This window comes from Saccoglossus kowalevskii, chromosome 22 (genome assembly GCF_978046115.1).
Source record: "Saccoglossus kowalevskii chromosome 22, keSacKowa6.1, whole genome shotgun sequence".
NCBI classification, from domain to species: Eukaryota; Metazoa; Hemichordata; class Enteropneusta; family Harrimaniidae; genus Saccoglossus; species Saccoglossus kowalevskii.
In genome coordinates, this window is record NC_140662.1 from 4,089,896 (window position 1) to 4,106,791 (window position 16,896).

General features: G+C 34.6%; 1 protein-coding gene across 1 annotated transcript; it reads right to left on the bottom strand.

The window, feature by feature from the left end:
- Positions 1 to 563: 563 nt before the first annotated feature.
- On the bottom strand, positions 564 to 1,641 carry LOC144351911 (uncharacterized). The gene is made up of 2 exons (XM_078009169.2): positions 1,072 to 1,641; positions 564 to 947 (listed from the first exon to the last, which is right to left on the bottom strand). Exons 1-2 carry the CDS (start codon positions 1,639 to 1,641, stop codon positions 564 to 566), a joined length of 954 nt encoding a protein of 317 aa, XP_077865295.1.
- Positions 1,642 to 16,896: the final 15,255 nt, after the last annotated feature.

Consider the following 16,896-nt stretch of genomic DNA (forward strand, 5'->3'; position numbering starts at 1 on the left):
GTACTTTTCCAACACCCAGTTTAAAACAAAATAAGGCAGTGTGCATAAGCCAGAATAGACGAGTGATAGAACCATGTCCGATTTGGTAGATCCCATGTCAATGTGATTGTTCAAGGTTCAAATGGATGGATGGAGGGTAGCCAATGATCTCTCTTCTATTTAGATTTTTTAAGAAACCGTATGGGAGGGGACAGTAATCATCTTGTATCACCCGTTTGTGATACACTAAACTGTACGTTTCAACTTCTTCTCTATTGAATATTCTATCTCCCTTGTGTGTTATTTTTCGAAGGTCTTTGACATGCAGAGGACTGCTTGTTCTCAAAATGAATTTCCAGTTGATTTCTGTAATTGAGAGGGAACCCTCTCACTTTACACACCGCCTGTTTCCCCCTTTTGTCTGGTTTGTGTAGTTGGTACACGTAATCGTTCGGTCCTCCCAATGTAATTATCCACTGGAGTTATTTATCTCATCAGATCTCTGAGATAATCACCTGTCGGTGGATCCCATTCTCCAGCTCGCTGATGGAATCTGTGTCAAAGTACAAGACTCTACTACCTAATTACTCCAGAACACTGTAGAGTTTAAGTCGGGCATAGCTCGTCGTCATGGCAGCCAGTACAATGTTCGTATTGAGTGCTTCGGTAATGTAGTCTTCCTTATCGCAGTGCTGGACAAGAACCATTTCGTCAGAGACAAAAGAAAGGTCTGTGACGTCCTTTGTACTATCCATCAACATTTCCAACAGTTTGGCTGGCGTTTCTAAATACGTGCTCTGTCCAAAGTTTGATCTCTGTCCCAGCTTTCCCCAGAACGAGTTGAGATTTAGCTTGGCGAAGGCTTTGAGGCCTAGATTGGTGGTTATCTTGCTTCTGTCCAAGACAATACCTTCACTTTCGTGGTACCTTTGGATGTAGATGGTGCGGTCTTCCTCGGTGCGACACCACTATGGATAACAGGAAGACTCTTGCATTTTTCAGAAACATGTTGATGTACTCTGTGAACAACCCTCCTTCTCCAGTCTCTGGGTTGTAGGTTTCTGACTCAACGTAATGCTAAACTTTGTATACCTTGGTGATTCGATACCCTACTTCTTCAGCCTTTTCCAATTCTGGACTGCACCAAACACCCGTCAGCTGGCGTTCATTGACACCGTAGTAACATTTGTCTTGATTCATGGTTTCTGTGCATTTGGAACAGAGTGGGAACATCAGTTTGTTGCTCACCCTGAAAAGTAGAACTGATATATACAATATCCTCGGAGGTAAAATGTCGCACTTGATAATATCGAAATAGGCCGTGGGTTTGGCGATAAAGTCTTTAGTTACGACTGTCGGGTGGCCAACTGGATATCGCGAGGTCTTATTGATGTATGGGTAGAGGCTGCAAAAGTCAACATACTCTATCTTTTCGCCTTCCTTGATCTCGTAATACAGATGCAGGACATTGGTATGACCGCTGAGAAAAGCCTCCCTGCCTCTGATATGATTTGAGATATCTAAGTTTCCGACAAACCTCTTGACTTTGTGATTGTTCTTTATCTGATTTTTGAAATCGCATTCCCACATGCTGACTAGCGAATATCCTTTCGATTTCAACCACTCTTCCCTCGCCAGTAGCCTTTCGTATAGTGAGGTCATACTGAGTTCATTCTTGCGATTCAACTCATTCCTTTTGGGAAAACACTTTGGGCAAACGTGGAAGTAACAATCGTATTACTCATACAAGGTTCGGTAGAAGCATCATATCCGTCTACATATTAAGGTCCTATTTACATCTCCATTCTGGAATTAGGAACATGTTGAATACGCGTGTTATTGAAATGTGCCTCCTATTTCATCCATCTTATAGCATCTGTGGATTGATTCTAGGCACTGAGGTAAACTTTCTCAGGCACAACTCTCATTGTGTAAGGAGTCAGGAAATTCTTTTGAAATATGATGTTGCACACAGAAGCGATCAATATGCAACGGCTGAAGGGGTCAACTTTGGTGAGATCCATCATCATCGATCTAAATGCCATAAACATTCCTCAAGTATGCGCACGCCACTCCAACAGTACTTGAGCAGTTTTTAGCAGCCTCCTTCATACCATCTGGGTCAAAATAAGGAGCCCCGGGTCTTCTGTAATTGTCTCCAGCGGTTCTCGAAATCAGGTTGGGAAAAAAGCCCTTGTGTAACTCGTCGATGCCAAAGGTCTTAGAAAGTTTAGATAGAGCCATGGGCAGGAAATTCAAGCTATCAATGAATTTGATATCTGCACGACGGATGTATAGTTGCATGACTTTTGAACCATTCATGATGACTTCAGGTAGTATATTGTGATCGTGACAGCGTTTCAGAATCATAATCCCATCGTACCCCTTTGAATTATGTGCGATGAAAATCATCCAATTATGCTCTTTTTCTAATGCCCACTCGCAGAAATTTTCCATTGAACACTTTCTCCGTATTTGGTGGAATTCTCGCTACGCACAGAATATGGAATATGAGTGCAATGTTCGTCGGTCGTGCATTCAAAATCGTCAAAGACGTAGATACAATGGCTGTCAGAGTCATCCTCAAATTCTTCCATCGAATCATCACATTCTTGGTTCTTTTTTCTGTCGGTGAGTGGTTGAATGTAACACAGGTCGTCGAATATTTGAAAAGACTTGCAGGATTTGCAGTAAACTTCGTTAAATTTGTGAGACCCATCACGATATTTGAAGAGTTTGTGACATTTTTCGCAACGTTGAACTGACTGGCAAAGTGTTATTTTCCCATCAACCGACTTTTGATGCCATTCGAAACATTCTTCGTTCTTGAAAAATAATTTTTGAAAAGTGAAAACTAGAGTGACTGTGAAATAAAGGTTGGTTATAAATATTAAATATAACGGAATATGGATGAAATAATGAAAGGAAATTGAACTGGTATGAAAGGGCAGTAAATGTAGCGATGTAAAAATATGTCACAATACATTCATCAAAGCGGATACAAAGTGTCAACAAGTTTGGATGTGGTAAAAAACTTGATTTGCAGTTTACGTGAATTACTGGTAGAAACATTTATGCAAATTCTGTGCTTCAGTAACAGTATTTGCTGCTTTTTTGTGCAATGGAAATTAATACAAGAAATGATGACAAAAGACATACCCTTCCCTCCTTGGGACGTTTATCTATGTCATCACCAAGTTTAATTTTCTGTGGAATGTTGTATCTTGTGGCTTGTCTTTTTCAACACTTCTATAAATATGACAAAATATGTCTACCACTTCTGCTACACCAGTCGAACGAACTCGTCATATTAAAAGACTCAAAGTCGCTACAACTACATCATCTGACGACAATGTAACGTTCCAACAGCCGGATGTCCTCGAGAGGTAAGAACATCTTCATCCGTCTGTTATGTCGCATCAACAATCTGTATGTCACCGTAAATTCTTTTCGCGGACAAACTATGTACATCTTCGTAAGTATTATAACTACAACCCCACCAAGCGCGGTGTATTCTTAACCATGAAACTGTTCAGAGATGTCAATGACATTTTACCACAAATCAACAGCGTTGTTAGGTACGTTTTTTTATTTCTACACCCAAATACCTTCTACCCCTGCTGTTATATAGATTCGTCCAGAGTGGACGAGACTAAAAGATGGACGTATGATTTCTCTCCCCCTGCTGTTATATAGATTCATCAAGAGTGGGGTGACTATCAAAATCCAGGCAGTTTAGTCAATTCGTTTGCGAGTTTGCAAACTGAAACTTTTGAGACTGCTGTAAAAACAGTTCAATCTGCTAAACGTTTACCAGTGATTAACATTATTATGCGTGAAATGTTATATAGATATTTACTTTGTATTTTTTCACAGGCAACAGGAAAGCATTGGATAAGCTGATAAGTACGTCGTATCATGCAAGCCAATTGGGTGTGTCAGTTTAATGAAATTCGTCTCTACATTGACCAAGTTTTGTCCAAAATTGATAGTGGTAAAATTGCTATGCATTTCAAACACAACAAACACAAAATTATATTCAATGCAACTGATCTTACTAGTTTTACCCTTCTTTTGTCGAATACTTAACCACGTTTGAAAATGTATACTCTATGTATTTCAACCATTTTAAAATGTCATTTTTTATTCTTATATAATACTCAGTTTTTTAATCCATTCTTTTTTTTAATTATTTACTCAAACAAACAAAAAAATTATATTCCATGTAACTGATCTTAGTAGTTTTACCCATCTTTTGTCAGTTTCATAATCGAATACTTAATCACGTTACAAAATGTATACTCTATGTATTTCGACCATTTTTAAATGTCATTTTTTTATTCTTATATATTACTCAGTTTTTTAATTCATTCTTTTTTGGAACATTTACTCAAAAAAAAACAACAAAAAACAAAAAACAAAACAAAAAAATTATATTCTATGTAACTGATCTAGTTTTACTTTTCTTTTGTGTAATAAACTCCGCTAGTTTTCAAAATGGCACGTATTTATTAGCGTGTGCGCCCGCTACGATACATTCTGACAAATCGTACGTGATGTTCATGCTCATCCAATTTTAAAATAATTGAAAAAATAAAAAATAGATGGTAATTTATACAAATGTATTCACGTTGACCTCGTTATGATCTCGTATTCAAATCTATTTTATGTATGCAACTGTATTCACATTATCATATAGTGACGTCATCATCATTCAAATCACCCCTTCACGGCCATGTACACTCATTTATGCTAATTTATGCACGGATCTCCACTCTGACGTCATCCCACCCGTATGACGTCAACACATCCGAATATGAACAGCGCCCTCATGGTCGTACCTATAGTGCATTAAAAACTACTGATATGTGACATAAATACAAAATGACTGCTGTATGAAACTAATTACACTATGTTTGTTTATGTGTTGAATACGTACGACTACCATACACACCTATATCCTAGCCACCTTGTCTAGGTCACATATGATGTCAATAATGGAAAACTATTGTTATCAATGAAAACGGTTGGGATGGCACACACCTAATTTGTATAAAAATGACGCAATTGCGTTTAATGATGAAAATTACCAATGATTTAATTCTACCTCGTATTTATTTGATTTTTGTTTTTTTAAGTCTTCTACATTTTTTTCAATGATTACATTTGTATTTTAATTAACTAAAAGAATTACGTGAAGTAAAATATTACTTTTTGTCATTGGAAAATAATATGTCATATCTGCAAATAGCCCTCTTTGTAATATTAGTCATGTTTATTATTAAAAACAATTGCTTTATTGTTCCGTGCCATTGTGCAAATCGAGGAACTCATTCAAACGTTTATAAAGATAACATCATTTTCCCACTAGAAGACATCTTATAAGACCTAAAACACTAATGTTGCCTGGATGTAGAGTTAGGTGGTATCCCAGGACGTTTTAAACAGCAGTGCCGTATGTCATTTTGGTGATCTTCTATTAGTTGCCTGGACATTTCCTTTTATGGAATACCAATGTTTTAGTTGTCAACCTAATAAATATTTGTTCAGTTGTCCTTCCATGCGTTATCTCTGAAAACTCAAGTATGACGAAGAACGCTGCCATGCATGTGCCTAATGGAGTGTGTATTGAACTACAATGTGAACTAGGGTATAAAGTCCGTAGTGCCAATATCAACGTTTGTCATAATGGAACATGGAAACCCCGTCTGTTAGAATGCGAAGGTGATATAACACATCTCATTACCGCACTACTTTAATCTGTCCAGTACTAAATGCACTGGAATTGAACACTTCATTTCATATCATTAGTTAATTGAGTATATTTGAAAAAAAACAAACAATTAGTTTAACAATTGCATCTACGTATCACTCATCTATACGATCACGTATGAACCGCATCATTGCTGCCCAAGCACAACAATATATATTATACACCATAAACATTTCGATGACAATAGTACAATGGTCGAGAAGAAGAAACTGTAGAGCAGAGGGTTTCAGCACACTATTAACGTTTGCTAGATATACAACAATACAATACTGTGAATTATTAATATCAAACAGACATCGACGAGTGCGAGGACAATTCACATGACTGCGATGAGGATATGACAAATAATTATTGCGTGAATACTCTGGGAGGTTATAAGTGTGTGTGCATAAGTGGTTATGTGGCAAATAATGGGAGATGTGTGCCGAGTGTTCCAGGACAAGAAGAAGATCGATGCTTTGAAAGCGTTACAGGTAAATGGTGATCTTCAATAAACTGGCGCAATTTTGCTATTCTTTTATTGTATATGTCATGTAAAAAAGGCATTACGATATCATTGAAATCTGAAAAGCTAATTTATTATTCATTTCTGAATAGATCAAATAAGTTGCTTCTCCGAGATGGATGCTGACTTTAATATCGAGTGGCCAGAGACAATAAGCGACTGCACTACAGAATGGGTCTCTTGTCCAAATGACTCATTTGGTAACTAAACAACTTTATCAACTTTTTTGTTGTACTAGTAAAATAAAAAATATTATTTAATATAAACTAAAATATATATCGTATATTATAACAAAAGTAATTTTGCACAATATGTCGTATAGAAAAGTGTGCGAATCATATGTCAATTGCAGGACAAGTTTCCAGTCTAATCTCATTAATATGAGTTGCAATACTCATAACGTAGTTTTTTTTAAATATTCAACTACAGCTTTTATCCACTTTTTGAATGTTTTGATAGTATCTGCGATTTTGATGAAATGCATTCGACATCGAGACCCCGAGATATTTCACATGTATATCGATATTACGTAGTTTTTTCATTTATTGATTTTTTTCGATTATTGTTTTGTGTTTGTAATTTTTTATGATTATGAATTTTGATGTCGTGCGCGTTTTTGTTATTTCAACTTTCTAAGGTATGATGCGTAGAAGATGTGACATTGACGGAAAGTGGTTACAGCCTGACACAACTGCGTGTAAATCGTTGGTAATTATGGAAGTCCTTAATGCGGTATGTCATGATTGTCCTATGAACAAATCATTCAAATGTTGTGATACTTATTTTCCAATTATGTTTATCAACTTGAGTTCGCGCTTTAACTTTAAATTACAGTACACAATGGTAAAGTGTCAGCTATAATATAATGATGATCACCCATTTAGGCACTGTTATTTCAATTGTAGATTCAATGATATAGAGTTTTTGAATTCAAATTTATTACTAGAAAAATAACAAATACTGGTGATTACCTATATTTGAGGTAACACGCTGCGTAAATTATCAATCTTTTCCATTTAAAGGTTAATCGCATAAACTCAAGCTCAGATGCTAATTACAATATCGAGACTGTCAGTGACTTTATCGATACCGGCGCTCCTTTTGGTGGTGATATACTTATGACGGCATCAATTCTCACGGATATCGTCGATATGAACCCACTGGCTTTTACTGCACAAGAAGGATTAAAAAGGCTTTATATTGAGGTATGATTATCGTAGCCATTCAATCTATGTTTACCTGTGACTTCGATATTGAACACATTTGTTGCACAAATCTTGGTAAAATGCTGCACTGGTTTTTTTTCTTTATGTTTTTCCCTTTTCCTTAACCATGTACATACTGTAATGATTTTGACATATCTACGTTCTTCAACTTGTTACTTTGCACTGTAAGTTTTTTTCCACATTCACATAATTATGCCACTTAATTGTTTTATATATTTTCCATAAGATTTTGATTAGGACCTGTATAAAATGAGAAATTATGACCATTTGATCTAAAATTAATAAAGCAATTATAAAAAAAATACATAACGCATAGTTATTTACATATTTCTTTCTTGCATAATTAAATACCCTAGGGTTTCTTAGAATTGACCAGCAAAGTGTTAGATGACGAAATGGAGACTATGTGGAAAGCCATTCATAATGTAAGTTATCGGATCACGCGTGCTACATTGTTATTGTAGTTGAGTTGCGAGTTGTTTAAGTTATGTAACGGTCATGCCAATATACGTTTGCATTAATTCAAGTGCGCTGATTTTTATTGTTATAGAAGTAATAATATATGTAGTGTTTCAAATGAAAGTATTTGGTTTTGGAAATAGAACTGCTGGACAGAATAAATAAACTCAACTCTTTCCAACAAATTTCAACGCATTTTATTGCAAAATATATTGTTCTCAGATTGTGTGCAAGTATTCCAAATGATTTTCCATAAAACAATATGTAATTTGTGCAAGTGTGTCTATGGCGGCTAGTTTGAAGCTCTCTATCGTGACCCTTACTGCAGATAATAGCAGTAGACGCCGGGGAAAATACAAGCAGTTTTTATTCCTCTGGAAATACCACTCACTAAACAACAGCTTGAGCGGTCTACATAACACGCAACATGAATGCCACCAGTACGAGCAGCAATGCCGCACCCGAAACGTCCTGTGTCACCCACAAGTGACTGGTAATGTCGTTAGCTTCATTACCTATGCATCTAATGATTTGTTTACTACTCGTTTTTTAAACACAACGATGGAAGATGATACAATGTCACTGTAATATATATACACAATTAACGACCGGAAATGCCATGATTTCTATCAATTCCAAACAGAGCGAGAGGAAACGTCTATGCAATGCACGATTCCCGGTATTTAAGCATGAATGTACATTTAATCAATTGGTTGATTGTTTAAATGATTGGTTGATTGTCTAAATGATACTGCTTTGGTTTGCAGGTTCATGGAATTCATAAAGGAGTGCTACGGGTTTTTAAAGCCATGGACACGTTCAGCAAATCTGTACATGCACTTATACGACAGACAGGTTACACTATCAATGAATCAACAAAGAACATTGGTAAAATAAGCTGACTATTATGTGTGTTACGTAATGTATAATTTGTGGAATTATGATGTGCGTGTTCGTTAAGTCTCTAACTTCTTTTTATAGTGATTAAACTCATTTTAACTTTATAGATACACGTCGTTTAAACATTGTTGCCAATTTGTAGTATTATACCCGAAATTCAATTATTGACCAAGAATATTTCAAATATAAATACATCTGATTTACATCACAGACATGACTTCTGAGTTCATTGGTGGATCCTCAACTAAGAAGCGATCTGTGCATGAAGACATAATTAATAACACATGCATAGAGCTGTCTCAATATTTTACAAAAAAGAATGAAACAGGTAAATACCACGTAAATTTGCTGTGCAGACATTACTAAAGCACTACACCAGTATTCATAGACATTATAGTTGCGCCTCAAATTAACATCTAATTAACTATTCATGGTTGAATTGAATAAATAGTTGTAATTATTGCATTACAATGACTGCATGTGCGTTTTGCTATATTAACCAGAATGTCGGTAGTTATCAATTTTACTATAGCAAACAATACTTTCGTTTTTCATGATTTTGCTAAATTTTACTACAGTTACTATACTCCATAACATATGTTTATTAATAGGATAACAATCCGCATTGCAAACGAATATGCCCAGAATATGCTTCTTTAGATCTTTAGACATGTGTCGTGAATTTGAATCGAATATTTCTACGAGATTGTATAAAAAAAAATTTAAAATGTACCGTCATTAACTGTTCACGGCCTCACAGCAGTATCCCAGTCTCTCCTACCACCGGGGTACACATTTCCAAGTTCATGCGCTCTGCACGGCTGTGTGGTGCATATTTCAAAAGCGCATTGGCTACTTTCTAGACTTTGGAATATTAATAGTGCAATATGTAGCAAGGAAAATGATCCGTGTTATTGACAAACAGATAGGTATGTAAAAGAGTGAGAATTCATGCGACAATCTTCTAAAAATATCACACATTGATCATGATTTAAAACAAATTAGCAATTAATTAGCATCTCCAAATTGGAAGTAAGGCAAATGCCTTATTAAAGTACTTCTTTTAAACTTCTTCTAAAAATATTAATAATCTTCTTTTAAATCCCTTCTGGAGAATATATTGTCATAATAGCAACAATATGTTTGTAATAATAATTGTAATTCCCGAATAAGTTTAGAAATCTATGTATTCCATTAAGGATATTTCTTGAAATGTTATCACCCTAATCATAAGGATGTGTTAACATGATAAGTAATTTGTATTCTAGCTAATATTGTTGTACCTTTCTTTTATTTAGATCGATTGGTTTGTATTAGGTTTATTTATCAAAACCCAGGAGACATGCTGTTACCACCGATACAGATTGGAAAAAGGTGAGTTCATATGTTATTGCACGTTACATAATAATGTCATCCTTCATATTCATATATTACACTTGTATATATCCACCTTCTAACGTTATTTAGATCCAATAAAAGACAGTGGGTAACGTCAGTCACAGCTACACGTAAAATAGAGATGGTCAATTCTAAAGTTGTCTCTGTGAGATTGTTTGGAGATGATGGGAGTGAAATAAGAAGATTAGATGAATCGCTGACATTCAAATATGTCCACCAGAAGGTATTTTGTGCAATATTATTTGCGCCGCGCCACTGCAAGCGAATGTGTATTTACAACAACTAGTCTCGATATTGTATTTTAGTTATATTGCCAGGTTGTTTGAATAAGCCATGGTTGTCCTTAAATGCACTGTAACCCAAAAGCGATGCCAATCTCCAGATGAATATTTATATACATATTTTTGTCAAATCATCGCACGGCAATCCACTATTCGGAGAGCCAGGACTCACTGTTTCAATCCCTTCTGACAGGACACCATAATTACACACTGAATGACACGAACCTGATTGTTGTGCAATTGGCCATGAGATTCCAACACGCAATCCCTCTGATGTTGGGCGTACTCGCTAATCATAACGTTAACATCATGTTAATTCAAATCACTGACGTCAAATGCATTTATTACTATTATTCAAGCTACCAAACGTATACTAATACTATCTCTTCCATAGCTTTTCTTAAATAGTGTCATCATCCGCTTAACATTCATTCAGACATAAATAAATAAAAAACTACGCCATCATGTACAGTGTCAATTTCATTGAAGGTGGAAAAACAAAGTTTTGTTATGGTGGCCTCAGCTCATATTTCTCTATGGCTGCGTACAACAAATTAAGCTTTGTCTTTCTTTGGTATTAGCTACAAATGGATGACCATTGTGTAGTGCATGAGGGTCAATTTTATTTTTTTAAGTTTCTCTATCACTGTCATTCATCACATACTGTTTTATTTAATTTTCTTTTTTTTAAATATTTTCAACTTTTTATCAATCTTTGTTGTGAAATTAAGCGTGTTGTACTCATACTGCTAACTTCCAAACTTATTTTAATGTTATTAATATATGAATAGGTTGGGTATGATTCGAAATGTGTATCTATGGTCTACGACGACAACACAGGGTGAGTGGATGTTTGTTTGTATATGGATGGTATCCAGACATGGTTATGTTACATCATATATCACAAAAGTATACCGTGCGATGTTTGATAAAGAATGGCTGTATTATCGTTGACTTTTTAAACCAGTTTGTGAGATGTCGTGTTCTAATTGAGATATTCGATTTATGTTAATCAGGATTTGGAGTACAGATGGGTGCTGGGTTGATCGTATCATGCACGAGGACATCACTGTTTGTAAATGCCAGCACCTTGGTAACCTGGCTGTAATAACTGCGATAGGAAAACCATCAGTTGTAAGTGTTCGTCTATTTTTTAGGATAGAAACAATTGCACCTGACAATACCTGACAAACATCGTATCATGGGAATAAATATGCATTCTAAATAAAGTTTTCTATTTTTTATAGCCATTTATAGAAGCCGGGCGCGACGTTATTATGCAAATTGTGTCCTTCCTCGCTATTCTACTTATGGTGATTTCGTTTTTCTTTGTTTGCATTTCACGGTAAGTATTCTACTACGGCTGTGTTCAATATGCACGAACAATGCTTTATGTCCCAGTATCTCTTGTAAGACCACCTCTCGCTGAGATTGTTTTTTTTATAACACAGAACAAACGTGGATCTTTCACAACTCAATCAGATATGAATGTTTGCTGTGTAAATGATATTTAATTAACTATGGCTACATTGGATGGAAACGTTATTAAAAGTGATATGTCTATTTTAAGTTTATCAACAGATCGATACTTTGTTCTGGGAAATGTAATCGTATCACTGGCGATACTACCAGTGACTGTCCTAGTGAACATTAATCTGCAGCCTAGCAAGGTTTGTTTTCACAATCGGCATCTAATTTTACTAGTGAAAACGTGTCATCGGTGGACACGTGAGTAATATATGACGCTTTCTACAATGATAGTGGATTTATTCTGGGGTCTTCATTTCTGATTTACTTTTAAATCTGTAACCTATATTATTATTATTATTATTATTATTATTATTATTATTATTATTATTATTATTATTATTATTATTATAACTAACATACATTACAACAAACACATTTCCTAACATAAAATGTACATGTCTAACAGCATGGGTGCAAGATATTGTCTATATTCTGGTACATGGCACTATTGACGAACGCCACATGGATATTAAACCTTGCCGTACAAGAGTTGCTCCGTATGCGTAATTATATACTGAGGAGCAAGTTAGCAAGGTATGTAGTGAATATACTCAACATGCGACATGCAATCTGGATCATTAGTAATGCCATGTGCATAGCACAGAAATACTGAAGAGGTTTGATTTCATAAAATGCCGTTCGCGAGGTTTTCCTATTCGTAAACCCGCAAAAGCAACCTGCAGTGTACATAATGCAAACTGCATTTAATACTTTATGATTTCTGTTCGAAACAGAAAAAACTACATATACCACGAGTTCGACTCAGCTATGAAATTTAAAACCAACCCAACAAAAGTCAAACATCTTAGAGTATTACTAACTCAGTGGATCCCGTGTTGCGTATTACACACGCACACCCGCATGCATGCACGCACAAACACCTTGATAGTTATAGCAAAGTACACATCTATGTCCGTCATTGTAACACAATGTTGTATAAACAACACACTTACATATGACACTAAAATTGGGAGATTTTTTTGGGAGAAATTCCCTACATTGTTTATAAATGTTTCATCATTTAGGATAATATTTCTGACTACTGGATGGCCTGCTCCTATAATTATAATAGTTTTTTGTGTCGAATTAGCCGAGAATAACGGATTAGACGTAAGTTCAGAATCAAGGTGAGTGTATATAATGATATTAATATTGAATGCATTATAATTATGTTAATAAACATCTATATTCGGGTTACCACTATAAATTATTGAGCTTACACTTTTGTTATCATTACCACCATTATCAACGACAAAAACAGAATATATTAGTGTGTGAACACAAATTAATCTTTATCCTAAAAATCTAGATGTATTGAATCAATTGCGGGAAAATATCTTCAGGCCTTAGCGTCCATTTCATTGGTATTATACTTGGTAAGTGTCTTGACGTTCATGCTACATCTATCTATATATTTATTTAATTCGAATTAGTGTATTGTATTGTAATGCACTACATTTAACTGTGAATCAACATGATGACGTAAATTACATCTGAAGTCAGATGTATGTTTCTAATATGAAGTCTTTGTAAAATCAATGTAATTTATTTTGTTCATTTCGGCATTACTGCTGCTATTTCTGTATATTTCTGCTCACAGGTGTCTGGTATAATTACATGTAAATTAGTGTGTGGCTATGAACATGCGATGATGAAGTACGAAGTAGAGGAATTCTTCCAAATAAGGTGAGTATAACATAATTCAGTGATGTTCAATATTGTATATAACATATCAGTGCATGGAACAACATCATTCAGTGTATCAGTGATACACAATCTGTGGGAATATTGTTAATATATAAATAAACTAAAACTCACGACTCTATTCATTTGTTTCAAATCAGCGTATTGTTCGTTTTTCAGGGAGGAAATTCAGTCACTGTTTTTGCTGAAGTTGGCGCTGATGAGTAATTGGGCAATACATATAATTGCAATTACAACAAATAATTTAATTGTTGAGTATATGTTCGCCCTGGCAATAATGTTTGAGGTACGTAATTACAGTGTTGTGAATCAATACTGTCTGGATGAATAAGATGTTCCGTATTCACGTATATCGCACTGTTTACACCACTACGATTTCAACATAATAATAATTGTATATCTATTGCAGGGATCAGTGGTATTTTTGGCATTGTGTGCGACAAATGTAGAGGTAATGAACTTCTCTTTCTGGAATGTTATTTTTATAACCATTACATGACCATGGTGCATACAATTCTCAGCTTTGACGTTTAGGGTGAAATATTACTAGTTGATATTGTAAAGTCATGCTGTTTGTATACTGATCATGGGCTGTATTTTTCCACAAAAAAGGCTATGATATTCAAATTTAGAAAAGCGTTTATTCCACGAGTTGCATTAATGTATAACAGCTACACATTAGCAACTATTAATGTATATGTTTTCGTAATACTTAATATCAGTTAATATTGCGGTGTTCTCAGCACTCACTAGTATGAACTGTTTTCTCATTTGCAGTTGTTGGTCGCTGTTAGAATACGTCTGTGTGGCGGAGAGCTGTACAATAATGCCTTGGAAGAAGTACAACACGTAGATCAGATACGAGCCGATATAAGAAGACGTATAACGCAGTTCTCATCGGCCAAAACGTTAGAAATCAAGAAACGGAAACAGCAACATGCCCTGGAAAGAAAGCATCGAGCAGATGCAATAAACAAAATATTTACACTGGTAATATATTGTGTTACAATAATGCATCTTATGTGGCTATATTGTCCAGTGAGTATAATGTGTGTTTGGTGTGTCGCGTACCGCTATGCAGCGTAATGTTGTTATACATTAATTTATAACTACCTCAACTTGGTATTTCCACTTTATATTTTCACAGGCGACAGCGAAGGAATAATCTTTTTTTATATATCATCTAGATATATCATCTTCAAGACATTGCCTGTCTGTTAGTTTATATTAATTTCACTGAGGAGCAGGGTGACGCCCATCATTGTCCGAGTTTCTCCAAACAGGTTTGGTAGGTCGTTTAGCTGAAAATTTTGTTTAGGTTTGACCAGGTATTTCAAGATTGCATCGGTATTTGGGTCAGCTAGATGATGAGTTTCATGTAAAAGCTGAGGTGCATATTGAATCACGGAAAAACATTTTGAGTAAAACACTGATCATTGAGAATACGTTATTTGAATGTATATAGTCTTTGATTGCATTATATTGCATCTTTCAGAATCATGTTAATAAAAAGCTAAATGTAATAATAATTATTTATTTAATACGAGATGTACAAACATTGTAAACCAATCATTTTTGCTAATGCTTACACTTTCCGACGTGTACTTAACATTTGTGATAGCAGGAATAATAATTTTATATTAAGTCATTTGTAATTGATAGTTTATTAGTTAATGAGCATATTAAAGAACCCTATAACTGTACAAAATTGATGTCATGTGATATGACAGACCATTCTTTAAATTCACATTAATTCAATTACATATGCAATTAATTATTTGTAATATACTATTTGTGTATCATAAGTTCACAAGTATTGAAATACTTAATTAAATAATAATATTTTAATCTTAATGATTGTTTGGTAATAAAAAGCAGAAGTTATGCGCATATTAAAGAAGCGACCAGTTCCTTATTACTCTTCGCAACAACCTGAATATGCGTGTTTTGGCGTCCGCCAACTACGGTGTTACTAATATAATTAAGAGGATTATCAATTGTACTGTATTGTATTATCATTCTAAAATGGTACAGCACATATCTTGTGTAAATTGTAACCCAGTCTTTAGATATTATACAATATTTAAGACTTTGCATTGATGGTGTGGTATAAATTATATTTATTGACTGGCTGTTTGAAGTTCAGTATATTAACCTAATAGCACATTCATGACATCTATATCTATGACAAGTATTATAATAATAATAGTATCGTCAATAAATGTATTGTTAAGCTTCACTTGTTTTTCTTAGAAAGTTATTTACATTAGGTTCCATTCATTTAAAAGCTAATTTGGGGATGATCTATCAAATGTTGTTGGAGAAAGTCAGCTTTTTGGATGACCAACTTTTTTCTGTTGCTGTTAATTTGTTGCTCATTCCTAGCATATTATTTTCTCTAAATTTAATTACAGACTAGTGGTTAATTTCGATGATTCTAAAATAATTCATAACGGTAAACTGTCGGTTATAGATGAAAAAAAGAAAATAACAGTGTGACAAAAAGTGCCGAATGTTCATCGATGAATGGAAATTATCAATTATAAACAAAATGTGAATCCATTTACAGCCAACTTGAAGGTAACCGTGAAATCACTAAGCATATTGAATTCATACAATTTGACCGATACTATATTGAAATTCCAAAAATGGAAATCGATAGTTGCCTCAAACTGAACTGAGGGATTAAAAATGTGAGCTGTAGCTAGAAATGTACAAAATATTATTGAATTGCTGGTAAGTGACACGTTGGTGCTATAATTTGAAATCGGTGAACCATTAATATATAGTTTTTAGATATAACATTTTAACTAAATTTAATTTAACTAAATTTAATCTCGTCTTACTCATGTAGCTTAAAATGACCTATGTTTTAATTGATGGTTTGCATTTATGATAATATATCATTGTTGTTTTTTTTCAATTACATTTTCGCTTTCTTTCCAAACCATTAATCATTTACAATCCTGAACATACATAAAGCAATCGTCAACACTGGTAATTTGTTTAAAACCATGTACTGCATTTTTCTCTCACCATATTACCGAACGCACGCTAAATAACGTCATTTGTGTAATACCTGTTCATCAATCATGACAAAATGCGTAATTCCTGTAAACCTACGACCCTGGGTCATATGTG

Coding starts and splice junctions, on each gene's coding strand:
- LOC144351911 (XM_078009169.2), bottom strand. CDS start 1,641: ATGACCTCACTATACGAAAGGCTACTGGCGAGGGAAGAGTGGTTGAAA. Junction 948..1,071: donor TAGGGTATCGAATCACCAAG/GTATACAAAGTT, acceptor TGTTATCCATAG/TGGTGTCGCACCGAGGAAGA.